The sequence below is a fragment of the Neovison vison genome, chromosome 12 (genome assembly GCF_020171115.1).
Source record: "Neovison vison isolate M4711 chromosome 12, ASM_NN_V1, whole genome shotgun sequence".
Classification (NCBI taxonomy): domain Eukaryota; kingdom Metazoa; phylum Chordata; class Mammalia; order Carnivora; family Mustelidae; genus Neogale; species Neogale vison.
Window position 1 is genome coordinate 105603013 of NC_058102.1, and position 22489 is coordinate 105625501.

General features: G+C 47.6%; 1 protein-coding gene across 3 annotated transcripts in view; it reads left to right on the forward strand.

Annotated features, from left to right (window-relative positions):
- Window positions 1-4215: 4215 nt before the first annotated feature.
- The window catches only part of DDX11 (DEAD/H-box helicase 11), a 36119-nt gene continuing 17845 nt past the window's right edge, over window positions 4216-22489 (forward strand). For all 3 annotated transcript variants that reach the window (XM_044228825.1, XM_044228827.1, XM_044228826.1), the window contains exons 1-7: window positions 4216-4327; window positions 4699-4778; window positions 9032-9217; window positions 9461-9608; window positions 16357-16605; window positions 17063-17149; window positions 17433-17590. In XM_044228825.1, coding sequence (XP_044084760.1) covers window positions 4699-4778; window positions 9032-9217; window positions 9461-9608; window positions 16357-16605; window positions 17063-17149; window positions 17433-17590 — 908 coding nt within the window. In that variant the 5' untranslated portion in view covers window positions 4216-4327. The remainder of the gene's footprint in view (window positions 4328-4698; window positions 4779-9031; window positions 9218-9460; window positions 9609-16356; window positions 16606-17062; window positions 17150-17432; window positions 17591-22489) is intronic.

Genomic DNA, 22489 nt, shown 5'->3' on the forward strand with positions numbered 1-22489 from the left:
GGCCATCCTCCCAGAAATGTCCATTACCAAATCCCCCCTGACTCCTGGGTGGCGTCCCACGCAGGATATGTCAGAGGTTCCTGTGTGTCAAAAGCGACCAGAGGCGTCCCTCAAGATATCGCTATTGATCACCATCCTGCCTTCCCCGGGAAGGAATCCCTGCCATAAAAGGCCCTGGAGGGGTGCCGGCGTCCCTCCACTTCCCCATCGCATCCTAGGCTACAGATGGGTGCCTGGTGAATGGACTAGGAAACTGTGCTATGCCATGACATTGTCTGTCCTGAAGATTGCATACTGTTTTGCCATTTTAACCCATGGAAATACTAGAAAAGTTTGGCAAGGGGAAATTACCCAATTTCATAACTTTAGGCAGTTTGTAGAAGACACTGACAAGAAGCAGTAAAGACTGAAATCCATCATGGTCTATGCGACATTCCAACACATGTGGTCTTTACAGCCAACTTCCCTAGGAAACGGTCCCCGGTTGCGTTTTAATTCAATCGGGTACTGGTTTCGGCCGGCTCCCAGTGGAGGTCTCGCGGCCAGAAGTGGCTAGACCAGGGATGTGGAGGGGATCACATTAGATCAATCAGGAGGAAACCTCACACGGGAGTCCTAAGATTGGCAGCCGTCCTGGTGACTTAGGTGGCTGTCCCGTGCCCAAGAGAGACAACTTTCTATAAGAACAGGAATAAAGAGAGGCCATCAAGTTTCTGGGTCTTACTGCCATTCCGGCCAGGGTACTAACTTACAGCCAAAAGGCAGCCGCTCTCCTCCCCGTAGAGTAGCCACGGGCTAGAGGATTACAGCCTGAGCAATTGACATGCAAGTGTTCCAATAAGACCATACTCCTTGAAAGGCCCTGGAATGAGAGTAAAGGAAAAGAAGAGAAAGTACTCACCAATTTGCACCGAAGCTCAGAGTCCAAATGTAAAGACTCACAAACCTCCTGGCTGGCTCGCCAAAAATGATGAAGTTCTAGAACCTAGGTCGGGTTCGGTGGGGTGAGATTCGGAGCCGACGGCTAAAGAAAGAATTCTTAAGACGTCTCTGGTGCAAAAAGGTGGTTTATTAGAGCACGGGGACAGGACCCGTGGGCAGGCAGAGATGCGGCCGCCCCGGTTGTTAGGGTAGGCGTGTTATATACCTTGCTGTTGGGGGGAGATGGTGAAGGGATGGGAGATTTCGACAGAGCTCTCACGTGCTAAGGTGGGCCTACAAGGTGCCGGGGGGGGGGGGGGGGGGGAGGTCCTTGCCCTTGTGGCTTGATCAATGTCGTTTTTAGGTCAGGCATTAACATCAAGATAGTTGGGAGATTCTTAGTGGGGTATTATGACCCTGCTGTCATTCACATTCCCTTCCACCTCAGTCTCCTCCAGTTTATGGTGGGGAGGGGGACATTAGGGCTTCAGGAAATGAGAGTTATTTGCCTCTGGAAATTTGTGCTATTGATAAGGTAACCTCCCTGTTTAGATCTCTAGGATACCTGTAGAGCAAGGGAGATTCCTGTTCTGCAGGATTGCGATCCCTGCAAGTTAACTATTTATCGTTTTATGGCAGTGAGGGGTGCCTGAGGAATGCTACACATATGGAGGGGAGCGGGTGAAGAGGGGGTGCAAGGCGCCAGCTTCTACTCTGTCCTCAGCCAGCCTCCTGCTCCCTCATCACTGGGATCATGACCTGAGCCGAAGGCAGATGCTTTAACCCACTGAGCCACCCAGGTGACCCCTAAGGTTTTGTTAGACAGTAATAAATGACTTTTTCCCAACAATAGCCAGCTCCCTGAAGGTCCTGGAAACCTCGCTTTCAAAATTCCTTAGAGACATTATCCCCAGTCACCTTCCAGCTTAAAAGAATATAATGGGCCACTCCTCATAACTCCATTGACGCTCTTTCTGCCCCCAGGTCCTGTCCCCATGCTTTAATAAAATCACCTTTTTGCACCAAAGATGTCTCAATAATTCTTTCTTGGCGTGGGCTTCGAACCCGAATGTTCTTTCCGACATCAGAATCACTTTTTATAAACTTCCACTTTTATGCAGTTTTTAACATTTATGATTTTATGCAGTTTTTAACACTTGTTCCTCTTCCTGAAAGCCTTGCCTTCAAATTTTAGCAAACTATCCCTAACATCCCTTGATCCTGCTGGGAAATCACACCAATTACCTATGTCATTCCACAGAAGCACTTAGTATAAAATGTCTCCTTTATCATTTCTTAGGATCATTCTGTGATATTGTGGTAATAAATATGTATTTGGTATTTGTCCCCATTCCTAGCACAGAACTAAGATCCTTGGAATTTACTGAGATAGATGGAGGTGTGTTATGTTAATGTAGTGATTTTTGGAAGGCCCCTAGGTAACCAAAGGATGGAGCTTGGTTGCCAGGGGAACCAACCAAGAGATTAAAAGGTTGGAACTTGAGTCCCACCCTCAGACCTCCTGGGAAGGGAGAAGGCCTGGAGATAAAAATATTCAATCACCAATGGCTAATGATTTAATCAATCATGCCTGCATAATGAAACTTCAGTAAAACCCCAGAAGTAGTGGGTTCAGAGATCTTCTGTTAGTGAATGCATGCAGGTCCTGGTAGAGTGGTACTGATGAGGGAGCAGGAGGCTGGCTGAAGACAAAGCAAAAGCTGGCACCTTGCATCCCCTCTCCACCCGCTCCCCTGGGTAACGTGTGTGACATTCCTCAGGCACCTCTGACTGCCATAAGCGAGAAACAAATAGTTAACTTGCACAGATCACAATCCTGCAAGACAAGCGTCTCCCTTGGTTTACAAATGTCCTAGAGATCTACAAACAAAGAAGTTACCTTATCAATAGCACAATTTCCAGAGGCAAATAATTCAGTTCCTCAAGCCCTAAATAAAGTTAAATTTCTTTTAAACCCCAATCTCACTAACAAAGACACTTGATAGCAGAAATGTGAATGGATTGCCAAAAGACAACATTGATCAAGCTGGGAGGCCTCGGGTTTCACCGCACCTTTTAGGCCCTCTTTAACATATGAAAGTTCCGTTGAAACCTCCCCTCCCCTCACCTTCCCACAATAGCAAAGTACATAACCTGCCATCTCTCACAATCCGGGGCAGCAGCTGTTCCTGCCCACGGGTCCTGTCCCCGTGCTTTAATAAACCACCATTTTGCACCAAAGACGTCTCAAGAGTTCTTTCTTGGTCATCGGCTCCGGACTTCAGCCCACCGAACCTCACCTACGTTCTAGAACTTCATCAGTACTACTAGATAAGGCATCGAAGATTCCCACATAACCTTGCCCTATGTGTCTTTTAAATCTGGATTTTATAATAAACTGGTGACCTAGTACACAAATGTTTCCCTGACTCTCTACAGCAAATCAATCTGACTGGGGGTAGGGTGGGGTCCTGGGAACCTCCTATCATCTATAGCCCAGTGGGTCAGAGGCATAGGTAACAACCCAGACCTGTAATTGGTGTCTGAAATGGGGGCAGGAGCAGTCTTGTAGGACTGAGCCCTTAACCCATAGGATCTAATGCTATCTCCAGATAGTATCACTGGACATACTTTCAGAAAGTTGATAGGGATCAGGTATAGTTTTATTTCCCAGACTAAACAAAGGAGAACCCAATTCCAGAGATGTGAAGGTGACATGTTTGTTTTCCTACCTAGAAGCTCCTGATAGCCGGTCTGGTGCTTTACTAGATTTCCTTGTTTCCTTCCCTTCACGGTAGTGCCTGGCACTCGGTGGGAACAATAACCTAAACTCTCCTAGAGTGCTTTAATCTACACGATTTCAGGATAGCCAAGACCATGCACAATCCTGTCTAGGTGACCAAGGCAGATGCCGTCCATTTTAGAGGTAAAATAACTTGAGGTTCATTTGTAAGGCCTGACAAGAGCTGGGACCAGAATACGGGTTTTCTGATTCTTGGTTACAGCACGTCGTCCTTTGGGTGTTTGATCAATACTGGCCAATTTTATCGAGTCAAGCAACTTTTGAGCTCGGTACATTTAGTGCCAGTCAGTGGAAGATCACTAAAACATCCTGCATCTGGCAGGAGGGCAAAGGGAGAAAGCCCCGAATCCTGACCCCAGCGGAAAAAAAAAAATTCCCGCTGAATCCGCTGTGCAGGTGCCTAGGTACAAAAGGCGAGTCAGCCCACCCGCCCTTCCGAGTTTCGGACTGCGCAGGCGCACTGGCGTGGGGGCGTGGCGACGCAGCACGCTCCTCCCGGGGACCCACGCTGACGGAGGTGCGCCGGGATTTGAAATTCCGGGACCTTCTGCTCCAGCTCGTCGTCCGCCAGGCTTCAGTGAAGCAGTCCTGCCGGCGAAGAAGGTGAGCGCGGTGCCGCGTGAGGTTGAGGCGAAGTGAGAGGATAGACGGTAGAGACCAGTGGAAGCGCAGACACGGTGGGCGGTTGTGCAGAGGGGCAGGGTGAGCCGGGAGCGGGAAAATTCGGTTCTTGAGCCGAAGGGGCGGGACCAAAATGTGATTGGCAGGTTAGGAACCAGTGCGAAGGGAAAGGGCGGACTAATGAGGGCGGGACCTGCAGTGGCTGTGGAGCTGCGCTTGGGCGTGAGAACAGCTACCGCGCGTGGGGGGCTTCAGTTTAGCCCGGCTGTGCTAAGGCACTTGTCATCAGTTGCGTTATTTAGTGATCACTACAACGCTATAAGTGAGTGTTGTTACCTGTTTCTCTTTTACAGATGAGCAGACTGAGGCTTAGGGATATTAACATGAGCTGGGATCCCGGACTTGGCCCCTGGAGCCCAGTTCCTATACTGTTGTAAGCTGTGCTTTACTGCCCGTCAGGGAATCGAGCTGAAGTAGGGGGTCAGTCTAGAGGACTGGGATGAATGGATTGACCAGAATGTTGGAGGAGGTGCCCTAAATGTGGAAATAAATGTTAATATGTAGCAGGTTCTTCTTAGATATTGTGAGAGCCTCGAGGGTGGAGCTGGGAGGGGGACAGAAGGCTCCAGCAAGGTGGCCCAGGTTGTAGCCCGGTCTTGGAGCGCTGCTGTTGTGCTCTGAGTTGGCAGCAGGTGTGGAGAAGCTTTTCTTCTTCTGGGCTGTGTTGTCTCCCAGGCGTGTGAACTTAAAGTGTTTTAGGAACATAACCGTACAATCGTCGCTGGCTTCAAGTTCTCTTGGGCTACCATAACAAAGTAGCTTAGACTGGGGGCTTAACAGAGATTGGTTTTCTCACGGTTGCAGAGTCTGGGAAGTCTGAGGTGCTGGCGTATTTGGTTCCTTGTGAGAGCTGTGTTCTGACTTGCATGCAGACAGCCCGCTTCTTCCTCATCCTCACATGGTGTGGAAAGAGTCCTCTTTCCCCTTCTTCTAAGGCCACCCGTCCTTATAAGGATTAGGACCCCACTCTTAATGATTTTGTTTCACCTCAGTTTCCTACTAAAAGCCCTATCTTCAAATACAGTCTGTACTGTGCTGCTAACTCAGAGCACAACAGCAGTCCTCCAGGACCTGGCCTACAACCTGCTCATTCTCACTTGCTGGAGCCTTGTGTCTCCCTCCCAGCTCCATCCTTGGGACTCTCACAATATATACAGTATATACATGAATACACATGAATTTGGGGGGACACAATTCAGTCTGTAGCAATAGTTTATACGCAAATAATGAGTGATGATTGAGAACTGAAGAAAATGAGCTTTCAGAACTAACATATACCTGAGATGCTTTCATGTATTTTATCTGCTTTAATAAGTATCTGGCGTATGCCTTAGCACTCTTGGGGAATTCTCAGGAGAACTTGTGCCTGGGGTCGTGGTTGTCCACCACACAACCAACCTGAAGAGGTGAGAAAAAGTCCCATCAAATCTCCTTAATAGCACTCAGTCAATCCATTATTCAAGCATTTATGCAAACGCTTCTTTAACTTGTGATTTAGCCTGTGCTGCTTCTGGAATAATGAGATCCATAATTACCACCCACAGGGAAGTGAAATAATAATTGCTTTTCCTCTGTATTGTTTCATGTTGTCATTCTGATGTTTAGTAACCAAGTCTTTCTTTTTAGTCAGCTTGCCCTGGTGGGAGGAAGAGGGATGAACTGCGAATCCCAGGGGCTTGGAGGTCTGGCAGATGGGGGTTCAAGTCTTGGGTTCAAGCACTTGCTGAGTGACTGGGCAGGTCTCAACCTATCTGAGTCTCTGTTTTCATCTATAAAATAGAGTTATGAAAATATCACACAGGGTTGTTGTGAAGTTCTATGAAAGCAGTTTGAAACCATTAAAGAACGGGCCCTTGGACTAGATATTTTAGTTGTGGAACCTCTTCTGCCCACACCTCTGAAGAACAGAAACCTCTACTTAACAGCCACCATGTCAAGCTGGCTGTTCATTCCATCAGAATTTATTTGACTGCCTGCTAGGTGCCACAGTACCTATTCTGGTGCTGGGGGGCAGGGAAGAACCAGACCGACAGGGTTCCTCCTTTTATGCCACGTTTATTCTGGTAGGAAAGGATTATAAATAAAAGAAGTGCAGCTAGTGCTAAGAGCTATGAAGAAATTAAATAGAGGGTAATGAGACAAAAGCGGGACTTCAAGCAGGGTGGTGTATGTGTGTTTGGATAGGGAGTGGTATTTGAGCCGGATTGGGTGGCCAAATAGAGGGGGAGGCTTCTCAGAGAAGGCAGAGTCCTAAACGTCTATCATTTCCCAGACAGTGGTGAAAGGGGGTGGGAAGCAGCAAGTACGATTAGATCAAGCTGGGTACCTCACCAGTCTGTAGGCTGACCAGTGATCTAGTTTAAAAGGACAGGCAATGCTGATGAGATTTTTCCCTTGGGATTTTAGAACTGAAAAAAGAGTGAAAAGAATATCCCCTTCTGAAGCTCAAAGGTAGGGGGTGCTGAAGAGGCCCTGTGCCAGCCCAAGTCTAGGGTAGGCAGAAGCTATGAGTAAGCGGAGGAGGTCAGTGAGTGGCTCCATCTGGCGTGTGACTGAGCCGCAGAAGGGCAGTCTGGGTATTTACTTGCTAGTGAGGTTCTTGGAGCTCTCTTAGGATCTGGATTACTTTGTAATTCTAGTCTGCAAGAAATCCCACTCTGCAGTGGCTTCTTTTGTAGGTTTTTGCAGGTTTTGCATAATTTCTCAATATGTGTATTTTTATTAGATCTCCCTTCTGCCTCTGCTGGTTATCTCTTTCCAGGTGAATGTGACTAAAAGAGACCCATATGGACTTTGGTGTGGATTCCTGGGTTTTCTCTTAACTCTGCCTTTGAGAATTACTTAGTGTCTGGAAGCACGAGTACCTGACAACTGTGTCCTTACAGCGTCGTACAAGTTAACCAGGGTAATAAGAGTAAAAAGGCCTGTGCAGTGTTTAATGCATATTAGGTGATCAAAATTTGTTAGATACCTTCCTCTTTTCTTCCTTTTTTTTTTTCTTCTTTTTTTAATTATATGCCTCCCTCTCAGTATTAAGTGGTCTTAGTTTGTAAGAGTCACCCTTGTAGTTCTTTGACCTCTGTCCTGTTAGGTGCTCCTAAACTATAACCAGAAGAGTGTCATGGCTATTACCTTTCCCTTCATAAATGTACTGACACTCACTGGTCTTAATTGAAGCCAGTCATGTAGCCAATTGTAGGTGGATTTCAGACCGATTAGTACTTGTACTTAGAAGAGACAGGCCTTCCAAATAGTTTGGAGTAGTGGCTTCTAAAGAGAGTGTGAGAACCAGAATGGAAGGGTCAGTCCTCCACATGGTGATGAAAGGAAGAAAGGGTTGTGGTAGCTTGCTGGCTCAGTGGGTAGAGCATGTGGTCATGAATTCAAGCCCCATGTTGCATGGAGCCTACTTAAAATAAAGACTTAAAAAAAAAATCGAAAGGAAGAAGAGGTATGCAGAAGCTATCTTGGAGAAATTTGGTTCAGAAGAGGGGAATAAAGATCAAACATGGAGCTGAGAAGTTCTTAGAACTTGGCCTGGCAAGGAAAGAGAAATGCTATGGTCTTGAGGTAGGAAAGATGACATTAGGGTTTGAAGCTGATGGCCAAGAAAGAATTCTTGAGACATCTTTGGTGCAGAAAGTGATTTTATTAAAGCACGGGGACAGGATCTGTGGGCAGAAAGAGCTGCAGTGGGGTCATGAGGAGTGGCCCACTATATACTTTCAAGCTGGGAGGGGACTAGTGATAATGTAAGTCTCTAAGGAATTTTGGAAGCAAGGTTTCCAGGATCTTGAGAGGGCTAACTGTTGTTGGGAAAGGTCATTTATTACTGTCTAATAAAACCTTAGTCATGAGCTCCTTGAGATGTATATCAGTGGGCCATATGCTTGGGGGATGATTGCCAACACATATCTTGGGGTGTTTAGAGATAAAAGAAGTTTCCAAAGGAATTTTTTTTTTTTAAAGATTTATTTGTCAGAGAGAGAGAGAGAGAGAGAGAGAGCGCGCGCACACAAGCCGCAGAGTGTCAGGCAGAGGTGAAGAGGGAAGCAGGCTCCCTGCCAAGCCAGAAGCCGGATGTGGGACTCGATCCCAAAACCCTGGGATCATGACCTGAGCCGAAGGCAGCGGCTTAACCGACTGAGCCACTCAGGCGTCCCTCCAGAGGAATTCTTATATGTTGAAGTGGAATAACATGGGAGAGGCAGTGGGGTAGTCAGGCTAGGATCACCTTTTGCCCTTAGCAAAGTATGAACATTGAGGCAGTGAGTCCCTAGAGAATGTCACTCTCCGTGTTTCAGGGACTTGTCAGTGGGCTGTAGGTAGTAAGGAAATTTAGTAAGTTTTCTTTTGCCTTTGTTTTACACATCAGTCTCAGTGTTGGGGAGCTCTGGAATTCCAGCCAGGACTTGGTCCCTGTCAGCAGAGCTCTCCCGGTCTGCAGCCAGACAGGAAGCGCTTATTTATTGAGGCTGGGAAGGCTTTAGGAGGCAGCTCTGATGTATTCTGGAAATGGAGGCAGGGCAAACTGAAGACTCCTTTGAGATATGGATGTATGCATGTACCTGTGCCACATAAAGAACCATACTAGTGATCCTCTCCCCGTGTGTCATAATTTTACAGATCTTGGCAGCAGGAGTACGTGCGACAGCTTTGCCCGGCGAAGGCTGTGCTGCGGACATGTGCACAACCGTGCTGCACTGGTAGTCGGGAGCAACATCCCCGACCTCCAGGGCACAGGTCCTCGAGACCAGGTCTCTGCGCCTCTCCTGGAGGCATTAGGGTGTCCAAGAAGCATAGGAATCCCAGGTAAGATGGCAGGGCGGTTTCTGTTTCGGGGCTCTGCTGGGCTGTGTTCTGCATAGCCATTCTTGACAAATGTCACTCGATGGGTTGCCCGAGCTGGGTATGACTTCATGAGGACATGCACCAAGGGGAGAACATGGTCTCTGTTTGCAAAAAAGCCTACAGCCCTAGGAGAGATTCCGTAACTAGTACTGAGACTGCTCTTAGGAACTGCTCTAGATTTCCAGCCTTTTTTCCCCCCCTTAGGACCATGGCTAATAAAACCCAGGAGGTTGGTGGCATCCATTTCCCTTTTCCCTTCACACCGTATTCCATCCAGAAAGACTTCATGGCAGAGCTGTATCGGGTGTTGGAGGCTGGCAAGATTGGAATATTTGAGAGTCCGACCGGCACTGTGAGTATGAATCATCAGGAAGGTTCTGAGAGACCCTGATGATGACGCTGTAGAAGCCGCCTAGCATGCTTGTTAACCTAGGCAGACATTTTCATGGTTTGAAGTTGGGCAAAGTTGTTCCCTTGGTTTACCTTTCTGAGTAACAGTCACTTCCACTATTAAAGATTAAATGCAGCCCCAGGGTTTGGGAACAATTAGGCTGAAGACAAAGGAGAATGTGAATGACTATAGGAACCAAGACCTATAGCCCCCAAGCTTTCCAAATTGTTCTGGGCACTCAAGTGCTTTGATGTTGAGAAACGGATTACCTTGGCTTTTTCAAAGGTTAAACTTACTGGTTTAGTCTTCAGGAACTAGGTTACCCAGTGCTGGAGAGATCCAGTCAAAGGCCGTGAGCTTTTCCTTCCAGGAATGGAATGACAGAGGGATTTATCTGAGGGTGGCCAGGAAGAGCATTAGAGCTATAGCGAGCAGTCCCTGCCTCTCCTTTAGAAAGTACTATGTGATAGTGAGCGTTGATACGAAGGTCCCCCAGCCAGGCTGCAACCTCCTGGAGGTCCTCCATGTCCCTGTCATCCCGTGGAGCTTGGCAAGTTCCGTCCACAGGAGGCTCTCAGGCTGGTGCAGCAGGCCTGCTTCCCCACCAGTCCCCTGAGATGGCTTTTAGTATCAGCAGTGACTTCCTCATTAGTAGATTTGGGTGTTTTGAGTCCTTATTTGATCTCTCTTGCAATAGTTAGTGTCATTGAACATATCCCTCTCCTTTGTTTAAAGTCATATGAAAAATCTAATAAAGAATAATGCAGGCGCCTGGATGGCTCAGTGGGTTAAGCCGCTGCCTTCAGCTCAGGTCATGATCTCAGGGTCCTGGGATCAAGTCCCGCATCGGGCTCTCTGCTCAGCAGGGAGCCTGCTTCCTCCTCTCTCTCTCTCTGCCTGACTCTCTGCCTACTTGTAATCTCTCTCTGTCAAATAAATAAATAAAATCTTAAAAAAAAAAAAAAAAAGAATAATGCATGCATGTCATTTAAAAAGTTAAATTTATCAAACTTGGTTCTTTGGGCAGGTACTTTGAATTCTTTGAACTGGTTCCTAAGAAATATACTTGCATAGCCTATCTGAAATTGTAAGCTTGGTGCTGTTTCTTGATTTATTCTAGTCATTGTGCCTTCCTCTTGTGATAGCTAAGATGTAGCTCTGTAACTGTTTCCTTTCCCCCCTGTGCCCCATCTTCCCGATGTAGCTTGGAAAATTTTAGCCTCTGCTAAGTCAGGATGCTCTGATTATGGGTTTTCTTCTGGAATAATTTTTGTTTTCCCAGAGTTGATAATTGCCTTTTAAAATTTGTCTAGTTTTTAGTATACCTGCATCACTTTCTCACACCATCCTGGGGCTTCTCCATATGCTAGTCCATCCTTAAAATTATGGCTTACTCAGGCTGTTCAGGTGCCATAACAAAAGACCACAGACTGGGCGCTAAGAGGACAGAAATTTATTTCGCAGTTTGGGAGGCTGGCAAGTGCAAGGTTTGGGCAGCTTCTGGCTTCTGGTGGGGACTCCTCCTTCTTGTAGGGGTCTCCCTTCCTTACTGTATCTTCACATGGGAGAGAGATCTTTGGTGTTTCTCCTCCTTTTATTGGGACATCAGTTTTATTAGATCAGGGCTCTGTCCTTAGGACCTCATTTAACTGTAATCCCCTCCCTGAAGGCCCTTTCTCCAGTACAGTCCCATGGGGGTTAGGGTTTCAACATACGAATTTGTGGGGGGACACAGTTCAGTCTGTAGTAGTTATGCCATTCTACCCTGGAGACTTTCTTCTCTATGTTCTTCTAAGATCTACTTCACAACTATTATACTAGGAATTTCCTTTCTCTCCTTGAAAAAAAGAAAAACCAACTTTATATTGACATAAAATGAAACATGCCTCTTTTAAATCCCCAAGTCAGTGAGTATTGACAGATGTAAACCCCCATATACAACCGCAGTGAAGATGGAAAACGTTTCCATCAGCCCAGGGTTTGTTGTACCCTTGGCTGCTGTTCTTCCCCTCGCACATCCGCTTCGCCGCCAGTGATCACCTCCCATCTCTGCAGACGCATTCTGTCTTTGTAAAGTTTCACGGGAATGGAATCCTACAGTAAGTCCTGTCTGGTGACTGGCTTCTTATACTGGCTTAGTGTATATTTTGGGGATTCATCCCTGTTGTGTGTATTCTTTTCTGGGTTGGATTTTCTGTTTTCTGGATTCCGTGTCTTCTTGGTTCACTTTTGTTTTGGAAGAGAACGTTCCTGAAGGGTCGCATGGAGGGGTAAGATTTTGAGACTTTGCTGGTCTGCAAATGTGTCAGTGTGCCTTTTCACTTGCTTGATAGCGATTGGTTGGTTGGGTGTATAATTCTAGCGGCAGAGTGCTTTTCCCTCCCAGTTGCTCCCTCCACCCTCTGGTTTCCATTGTTGCTCCTGGGAAGTCCAGTGGGGCCTGCACCTCAGTCCTTGGTGTCCTGGTCCACCCACCCCGCCCTCCAGAGTTTCAGGATATCCTGTGTCCTTTGTATTCTGAAACGTCGTGGTGGTGGTTTGGAAGAGTGCGGTCAGTTCTTTGTGTTGGCCTCTTGATGGGCACTTTGCAACAGGAAGCTTCTCTTTTTCCATCCTGAGATGTTTTTACACATTGATAAGCTTCCTGGTACTCCCATGCTTTGAGTTTGGACCTTCTGGTTAACCTGTTACTATGTTGTCTTCTAATTGCCTATCTCTTTGGGCATATTGGTTTGTTTTTGTTTTGTTTTGCTTTGAATTCCGCTTCTTCAAGATTCCTTTGACTTTGTTGTCCAGTCTTTCTCTTCAGTTTATTTCTGTTATTCTCTTTAATATTTAGGACCTTGTTCTTATTCGCTCCTTCTTAAAAATAGCATCCTGTTCTAGTCTCCCTGAAATAGTAATATCTTTCTGAGGATATCAATTAAAGTAGCATTTTTGAGTTTTTTCCACCCTGTATCACCCCATTGTCCGTCCTCCTCCTTCCTGCGGTTTGGGTTCTGTGCTTTGTTGAGAGGCTTTCCTCAAACGTCTGGTGACCCTTGGCTGTCTCCTGTTGGTGTTCAAGAAAAAGCCGCCGCAGGGCTGGCTGGCAGGCTGCCTGTGAGCTGATGGGCTAGCCTCTCTGTTGGGGCGTCTAGTGATTAGCGTCTGTGTGATGTCACTCAAGCCATCCAGTTTTTCCGGAGTAGGCTCCTTTAAACCCTTGCCTTCTGGTCCCAGCCTGATGGCCAGTATTCTTTCTTTTTTTAAGATTTTTATTTATTTATTTTTTATTTATTTGACAGAGAGAAATCACAAGTAGATGGAGAGGCAGGCAGAGAGAGAGAGGGAAGCAGGCTCCCTGCTGAGCAGAGAGCCCAATGCGGGACTCGATCCCAGGACCCTGAGATCATGACCTGAGCCGAAGGCAGCGGCTTAACCCACTGAGCCACCCAGGCGCCCCGATGGCCAGTATTCTTGAGGGTGTCTTGGGGAAGTGGCTTTAGGTGCATGGTCTTTCACTGTGTGTCGCGATTTGGTTCTGGCCCTCTTCCCCACCCTTCACGCAACCCACCATCTCCAGAGCCCTCCTGGCTCAGCCCCTCCAGAGGGTACATGTCTTGTCTCCTGCAGGGTGGGGACGTCCCTGGCAGTTTTGGGGCTTCTGAGCATGAATATCAGGGAATCTCTGCAGGCACTCAGGCTTAGCATCCTTTCCTCCTCTCAGTTCCGGTTGTCTGCTTTCCATCTCTCCTAAAACCTGTTACTTTCCCTTCTTCCGCTTTCTTTGTTTTGGTGGGTTTTAAGCCTCTTTTATTCCTTTGGTGTAATTTTAGCATGTTCCAGAAAAGAACACAGAAGAGCATGTGTTCATTCTGTCCTGTCTAACCTGAAGGCTCAGTTCCCCATCTCAGTGCTCTGCCAGTTCCATGTAACCTTTTCCTCTGCTCAGCCCTTTCTTGTCGATGTTCTTGGTTCCAGGGCCTCCTGTCCTTGTGACTTCAGTTACTGTCCCATTCTGACACTGTCTAAATCACGCCTGTAGTAAGCTCTTCTCCCCATCATTGGCGCCCCACTGCCCACCGGCGTGCCATACCATGAACACGCGGTGCCTCACCTCTGCCTCAGTGGCTGAGCTCCCTGCTTAGCTCTAGATGCTGCTGCTTCCCTTGTCCGTGTCCCCTTTATAGCTTTTCATCAGTCCCCCACATTGTGCTGACCTCTACACCTGGATGGAGCCCATGCTTCACAGGGAAATGTGACGCCCTATGGCCATGGTACGTGTGTTAAGTTTGTGCCTGTGGGCATTTTCTAGAGAACTCTTTCCCAGCATCAAGCCCAGTGCTCGCTACAGTGTGGGTGTTTAGAATGCATGAATGTACTTGGTGTAAACTTCAGAACTGTGATATTTTGGATGGTACCCCATGAAATAACATTGTTCAAAGCTAGGTATGTTGTGGGTACTTTATTAAATTTATTTCCTAACATGAGCATTTGGTCATATATCCTTTTAGGATTTTCCAATTTAAATTTTTGTTGTCTTACTAGAGGATATAGAATTGCAGGCCTCAGTTCTCCTTTCTCTTTGTGATAGAGTGTGCCCGCCGTGGTTGTGGGAAGGTAACTCTGACATTCCTTTAAAGAAGGTCCTCAGCTCCCTTTTTAGGGGAGGGTGCTGGCTCTCTGACCAGCTGTCTGACCCTGGGCCACTGTTATAGGGGGTGGCTCTCGTGACCCTAGCTTGCTGATGGCTAAAGCCAGTGGCTCTCCATTTTACTGGCAATACAGAATGGCTGTTCTCCAGCGGCTGCTGGGGAGGGCTGTTTAGAAGGCTTTGCCATTCTGTATTCATCAAAAGCTGAGAGAAATGGTATATATGGGCTTTTCCAAAGATACGTCATCCATTCATTCTTCAGAAGTGCTGTTCTATCATAGGGCCTTTTAAGAATTTCATGAAATAGGGGACGCCTGGGTGACTCAGTCGGTTAAGTGCTTGCCTTTGGCTCAGGTCATGATCCTGGGGTCCTGGGATCGAGTCCTGCATCTGGCTGCCTGCTCAGCGGGGAGCCTGCTTCTCCCTCTCCTGCTCCCCCTGCCTGTGTGCGTTCTCTCTCTCCCTCTCTCTCTCTGACAAATAAATAAAATCTTCATGGGATTTTATTTCAAGTTCCCTTCAAGGGAACTTCATGAAATGGGTTCTTATTCAAGGTCATAATAATTTATTACTTAACAAAAGCAAAAAAAAAAAAAAAAAAGTCAGCTCCTATTGCTCACTTATGTACCAGGTGTTGTTCTAGTCCTGGTGTAGGTATTAGCTGTTATGAGTATGAACGTAATGCTTACGGCAATTCTGAGAAGGTACTATCTCTCTCTCTCTCTGTCACATACACACACATATACATCGCCTCCTTTTTAATCTTATTTCTTTAACTGTTCCCATTTTTGCCTCTGTGGAGCACACAAACCTAGGGAGGTTAGCCTTAGGTCACAGAGCTGGTGAGTGGAAGAGCCAGTGTTCGGCCAGGCAGCCTGAAGTCTGAAGCCGTAGCTACTGTGCTCCACTCTATCCCCAACCCTACACACTGCATTTTACCTACAGTTCGTTCAAGCCCATATTAGGTTCAGGACCCCTCTGGATGCTCTGAGACTCCCTTGGGTTAAGCAGGCTCGGATAGTTGACTGCCTGACCAGAGCGTGTTGGCTCCTGCAGAGGCTCCCCCCCACCCCCCGAACTGAACTGCCCTTTGGACCCCAGAAGCAGCAGCTTTAAGGGAAGGAGCCCGTGCAGCAGCCTCCCAGAAGTTAGTGCTCCCACTGCCCTGACAGCTCCACAGGTTGGGGGCTTAACCCACAGAAGCATACTCTCCCACAGCTCCAGAGGCCAGAAGTGCAGATGCAGGAGTCAGCAGGGAGCGCTTTGAGAGCTGTTCCGGCCCTCTCCTCTCCTCCTCAGTATGTCGGAGGCCAGCCTTCCCTGTGTCTCACCTTGTTGCCTTCCCTCTGGGCTTCTCGCCCTCTGGGCTTGCCACAGTGGCCCAATTTCCCCATTGTGCTAAGGACACCAGTCTTCGTGGATCAGGGCCCTCCTCTTTCTTAACTACTTGCATGTGCGGTAACCCTTTTTCCAAATAAGGTCACGTTCTGAGACATACGGTTAGGACTTAACATGTGAATTTGTGGGGGACACAATTCAACCCACAGGGAGGACCCATAGGGAATATTCTAGTCTTTAAATTAAGAATTGTGTTCTCCAGAGCAATTAGTTTGCTTTAAAAATTTTTTGAAGACTGGATCTCATGGGACTGATCCTGTTCTGTCTGCACATGGCTGTATTAAAGCATAGAGCCAAATGTGGCTCCCCGTTGTGAGTATATAGGATTTCAAGCTATGTGTTTTTGGCCTTAATTCTTTTTTGGGACTTTATCTAATTCCTCAGCTTCTAATTATGTTAACTTGCAGTACTTATATGTAACCTGATAAGCCACATTAAATTATCTTAGGAATAGTGAGCTATATAATTAAGCCAGGAACTTTATTTATTTATTTTTTATTCTTATCTTTTCTGGCTGTCCTTTTGCTAAATCCCTTCCTGTCCTTTCTCAGGTTGGTCTTAGAGTGCTTTCTAATATTTAAAGTTAGATCTTGAAGGCTTTATTAAAATGAGAAATGTTATTTGGAAAACTTTGGTTTTTGTTCTTAATTTTGAAGACTTTTTTTCTTCTTGTAGGGAAAATCTTTAAGTCTTATTTGTGGGGCTCTTTCCTGGCTCCGTGACTTTGAGCAGAGAAAACATCAGGAAGAGGCACGTCTCCTTGAAACTGGAACTGTCCCCTTGAGTGACGGGAAGGAGCAGCCCCTGTCTCTCTCATCCTCCTGCAGAGAGACCCCAGACACCCCAAGGCCTGCAGGAGAGCCTGACTGGGTGACTCAGTTTGTGCAGAAGAAAGAAGAAAGGGACCTGGTGGACCGTCTGAAGGTGAGCTGGGGGGTGACAGGAGCTGGGAGCCTTCCAGGAAACAGGGCTTGGCTGGTGATTTGGGGTTGATTCTGGGGGTTAGCATGTCCTTTACCTTTGCAGTGCCTCCTTGAGTCAGTGGTGCTGCACCTGTGCTGTCTTTTCAAAGCTGATGTCAACAGGCCTTTTCTAGACGGGGTAGACGGTTCCCTTCATTACCCAACCAGGGAAGGCGCCTCACCGTTGCCCTTGGCAATGTGGTTCTGCGGCTGCAGATTCCATTAAGGGAATGAATTTGATTGAGAGGCTGTGGCTTTGGGACGAAGTGTGTGGACTTCCCACACTGAGGGTCAGGGATGCTGCTGCCCCCCTGGACTGTTGCCCACGGAAGGGAGAACCGCTCTGTCCCGGACTCTTTAAGAAGGGTATGGTTGGGGACTTCGGCAGGGGTTTTCTTTCTGGCTGTTTCACCCTCTAGGAGGAACAGGTCAGGAGGAAGAAGCGCGAGGAGCGCCTGAGGCAGATTCGGCACAATGCGCAGCTCAAGTATGCAGCCAAGCGCGTGGTGAGCGCCCTCTGCGGGGGTGGCGGGGACAGTGCGTGGGTGCTGTTGCTCCCCTGGGTGAGTGGCCAGGGCCGACCCCCCACCCCCCAAGCTTCTCATCCCCCAGTAGCTGCAGCTTGAGCTGAGGTGTTGATACCTTAGACACCAGGAGGAGAGCGAGGCCTGTGGTAGTGGCGTGTGTGTCATCCTCAGTGGTAGCTGCTCAGAGGCCGCTCGGTCCGGGGGGCCGGGGTCCAGTCCTGAGATTTGTTTCTCTTTCCCGCTTGGCGATCCTCCTCGCCAGAGACAAGAGGAAGAAGAGATGGAGCGTCTCCTCTGCCTCAGCAGGGAGATGCTAGCGGCGGGAGCAGAGGCCGAGCCTCGGGAGCCGCTGGCGTCTGGGGAGGAGGAGCTGGTCCTCGCCGAGTATGAGAGTGATGAGGAGAAGGGAGCAGCTCGCGGGTGAGCCGACGCTTCTTCTTCACCCACTGCCCCTGCCCAGGTTGCCATGGGGGCTCCTACCGGGGCGGCTCCTGTGCCCAAAGAGAGACAGGTTGCTTTGCCCCTCACAAGGCGTCCGAAGGGATGGCGTGCCAGCCCCTTGCCCCAGCTCTCAGCCGGGCTCCTCTGGAGCATTCAGAAGGCTGGAGACGGTGCCCTTCCATCTGCCGGCGCTGGCTCTGTGGGTCTGAGCTCCATTGCCCCCACCAGGTTTGCGTCTCCCTGTCACACCCAGCGGGGGCTGTGCCCTAGCCGAAGCCACAGGGCTGGGGACAGAGCAGCTGGGCCTTGAAACCAGCTGGGCCGGCTCTAGTCGTGTGCTCCTTGCTCCCAGACGACACCGTGGGAGCTTTAGGATGTAAACCATCAACGTATCCTTAGCCCAAGCTGTTGTCTCCACCATCCGGTTTCTGTCTGGGTTTCTGATTTATGAGCAGTAAGCTGCTGAGTGGAGTAGAAGACCCTGAAGATGACAGCTGCCCCTTGTCGGGGCCTCCTCTTTCATTTACGCTTCAGTTGCACAGTTGCCCTTTGAGGGCCAGCTCTGGGTGCAGCATGGTCCCTGATGCCAGGTCCGCCGGATGCGCCCCCTACCCTGGGCGAGCTTGCATGTGGTTGGAGCTGGGGGGGTGGGTCAAACATACAGATGGTAACTGCACGGAATGAGCGCATTTGCCCAGGAGGGAAATGGAAACCGGGGGCAGTAGGTGGAGTGTGGGGTTGTTCCTCTGGGTGAAGCCAGGAGAGGCCTCCGAGGAGGTGAGGAAGGGTGAGAAGGAGCCGTGGAAGACCTGGAGGACAGGGCTAGTCAGAGGTCTGCTGGTGCCCTGGTCTGGAAAGGGGAGCAGGTTTGGTGGGTTGAGGGACACACACAAGGTCCAGGGGCTAAAAGCAAATGAGGTAGAGAAGAGGCAGCTATCAGTTTGTGTGGGCCTCGGAGTTCCACCGAGGACACTGGGTGTCTTTCTCCATGTTGCAGGGCTGTGGGCCATTACAAGTGGAGGAGCGACCTGATCGGGTTTGGGCGTTAGGAAGGGCATTGAGGTCATTTTCACATCAGGGGCTCTGCCCCCAAGGCATGAGTGCCCCTAGAGGTCATTCCTCTTGGGCTCCCAGCTTGGAAGGGAGGTTTCCTGCTCCTCTAAAGGTGACACCAGGTCCCATGTGTCCTACGTTATCATTGATGCTGTGGTGACCGAGTCTGTGTAGAGTGTAAGTCCAGTGTCTGAAACCTTCTGTTGACGAGTGATGGAGAAAACCTTCACAGCTGGGCTGCAGTGCACCATCTGACTTGACCCAAGGACGCTCCTCGTCCCGGCTGCCCTGACTTCCTTCTTTCCCCCTCAGCTTTATTGAGCTACAGTCAGGATAGAACTCTGTGTGAGTTGAAGTTGTGTACCATGAGGGTTTGATAGGCGTCTGTATTGCAAAGGCACCACTGTGATGAGGTCACTTAATTAATTACATCACATACGTAATATTTCTTTAAAAATGTGCTGTTTTGGAACCTCTCAAATAATACGGTGTTGTTAACATGGTCACTTATTAATTAATAAAACTAACTAATTAAAAATAATTTTATTACTTATTAATCACTTATTAATGATCATACCCTTTGGCTACCTTCACCCACTCCTGAGCCCCTAGCAATCTACTTTCTACTTCTAGGATGGGTGTTTTTTTTTTTTTTTATTCCGCACATGAGATGACCCAGAATTTGTCCTTCTCGGACTTACATCACTTAACCACAATGCCCTCAGGGTTCATCTGGATTGTCACAGCTGGCAGAATTGCCCACCTTTTTATGGCTGTTTTACTGTGTGTGCGACGTGTTCTTCATGCATTCATCGGTCCGAGTATGCTTCGGTGGTTTTCATTAGTTGCTGCTGTGAACAGGGAGGTGCAGGGATCTTGAGATACGGATTTTGTTTCCTTCGGGTATATACCTGGAAGTGGACTTGCCTAATCATATGCTACTTAATATTTTTAATTTGGGGGGAACATCCCTGCTGTTTTCCAGAGTGGCAGTTTACGTTCCTGCCCACAGGACACAGGGTTCCCTTTTCTCCACGTTCTTGGCAACACTACCTTTTCTTCTTTTCTTTTTTAAAGATTTATTTATTTGAGAGTACACACGTGCACTTTTGTGCACCTGTGTGCACCAGCATGGTGTGGGGAAGGGAGAAGCAGGCTCCCTGTGCCTGCTGAACAGGGAGCCCAGCATGGGGCTCCATCCCAGCATCCTGAGATCGCAACCTGAGTGGAAGGACCTGAGCGGAAGGTAGCTGCTTAGCTGGCTGAGCCACCCAGGCACCCTTGCCAACACTTAATCTTTTTGAGCATAGCCATTCTAACAGGTGTGAGGTGATAGCTCATTGTGGTTGTTTTTTTTAATAAAGATTTTATTTATTTATTTGACAGAGAGCACAAGTAGGCAGAGCGAGAGGGGGAAGCAGGCTTCCTGCTGAGCAGGGAGCCCGATGCAGAACTCCAACCCAGGACCGGGAGATCGTGACCTAAGCCGAAAGCAGAGGCTTAACCCACTGAGCCACCCAGGCGCCCCACTCATTGTGGTTTTGATTTGCATTTCCTTGGGGGATCAGCATCTTTTCACAGACCGGTTGACCATTTGTATGACTTTGAAAAAATGTCTGTTCCGTTCCTCTGCTTGTTCTTCGTCAGATCATTTCTTTTTTGCTCTTGAGTTTTAGGAGTTCCTTATATATTTTGGTTATAAGCCCCTTATCATCAGATAGGTGGTTCGCAAATATTTTCTCCCATTTTTTGGGTTCCTGTTCTATTTTGTTGATTGTTTCTTTTGCCGTAGCAAAAGCTTTTTATTTTGACATAGTCCCACTTGTTTATTCTTGCTTTGTTTATACTTTTGATGTCATAGCGAAAGAAATCACTGTGAAGACCAATGTCATAAAGCTTTTTTCTGTGTGTTTTCTTCTAGGAGTTTTAGGCCTCACATTTAAGTCTTTAATCCCTTTTGAGTTTTAAGTGGTGTAGGATAGGGATTGCGTTTCATTCTTTTGCATGTGACTCTTCCGTTTCTTCAGCACATACTGAAGAGAAGGTCTTTTCCTCATTGAGTATTCTTGGCTCCCTTGGCAAATACTACTTTACTGTATATACATGGGTTTATTTCTGGGTTCTGTTCCACGAGTCTTATGTGTTCGTTTTTATGCCAGTACCTTCCTGCCTTGATTATTCTACTGTTTTGTTTTGTTTTGTTTTGTTTTGACAGAGAGAGATCACAAGTGGGCAGAGAGGCAGGCAGGGAGAGAGGAAGGGAAGCAGGCCCCCTGCTGAGCAGAGAGCCTGATGTGGGACTCGATCCCAGGACCCTGAGATCATGACCTGAGCGGCCTAACCCACTGAGCCACCCAGGCGTCCCTATTCTACTGTTTTTGTGCCAGTACAGTACTCTTGATAATCATACTGTTGAAAATCAGAACATGTGATGCTTCTAGCTTTTTTGTTCTTTCTCAAGATTGCTTTGGCTATTTGGGGTCTTTGTGGTTGCATATGATTTTTAGGATCTTTGTTTTCCTATGTCTGTTAAAAATATTTTTGGACTCTTGATATAGGATGGTGCTGAATCTATAAATGGATTTCAGTAGTGTGGACATTTCAGCAGCATGAATTCTTCTGACTTGAAAACATGGGACAGTCTGTCGTTCGTGTCTTCTTCGGGTTCTTTCACCGAAGTCTTGTAGCTGTGAGTGTGTAAGTGTTTACCTCCTGAGTATTTTATTGTCTTTGATGGCCATCGTAAACTAGACTGTTTTCTTTATTTCTGTCTCAGATAGTTTATTGTTAGCATGCAGAAATGAAATTGATTTTTGTGTGTTGATTTTGTACCTTGCAACTTCACTGAATTTGCTAATTAGTTCTAACAGTTTTTTGGCGCTGTCTTCAGGCTTTTCCTGTGTATGATCATGTCATTTGCTAACAGGTAGTTTTACTTCTTCCTTCCCAGTTTGGATGCTTTTTCTTCCTTTTTCTTGACTGATGGGTCTGGCTAGGACTTCCACTGTATTGCAGAGAAGAGGTAAAAGTAAGCACCTTCGTCTTAGTCTTGTCTTAGTGGGAAAGCTTTCACTGCTGAGTAGTGTTAGCTGTGGGCTTGTCACAGATAGCCTTTGTCGAGGGACGTTCCCTCTGTACCTCATACGGCAAAGTTTTTATCATGACTGGGTGTTGGATTTTGTCATTTGTTTTTTCTGTGTTACTGAGATGATCATGTGACTTTTGTCTATCATTCTGTTGACTGATGTGTCACATTTACTGATTTGCATATGTTGAGCCATTCTTGTCTTTCAGGCAGGAGCCCCGCTTGATCATGAGGCATGATTGTTTTTGTGTGCTATTTAACTCAGTTTGCTAACGTTTTGTTGGGAGTGTTTGCCTCTGTCTTTATCGGAGATAATAGTGGCTTGTATATCTTACGTAGTGTCATTATCTGGCTTTGGTGTTGGGGTAATACTGGCCCCATAAAATGAGTTTGGGGGTGTTCCTTCTCTTCTGTGTTTTAGAAGAGTTGGAGAAGGGTTAGCATCATTTCTTTAAATATTGAAATCATCATCAGTCTGGCCAGTTAAATTATCTGGCCCTGGGCTTTTCTTTGTTGGTGCTAGAGGCCTGCCCTTATGCACAGATTTCAGGACTTGGATTAGAACCAAAACTTCTGACCCTGCCCAGGGCTGAGATGGTCAGACCTCTTTAGGCATTTCACCTCGGGGAGGTAGGAAGTGCTCTGCAAACCCTTTGCCACCTGCCTCCGAGATTACTTGCCTGCTCCTGGACTTCTCCTGGAGAGCCGCCCCCGGGGACAAGAGAAAGGACTTGAGTGGA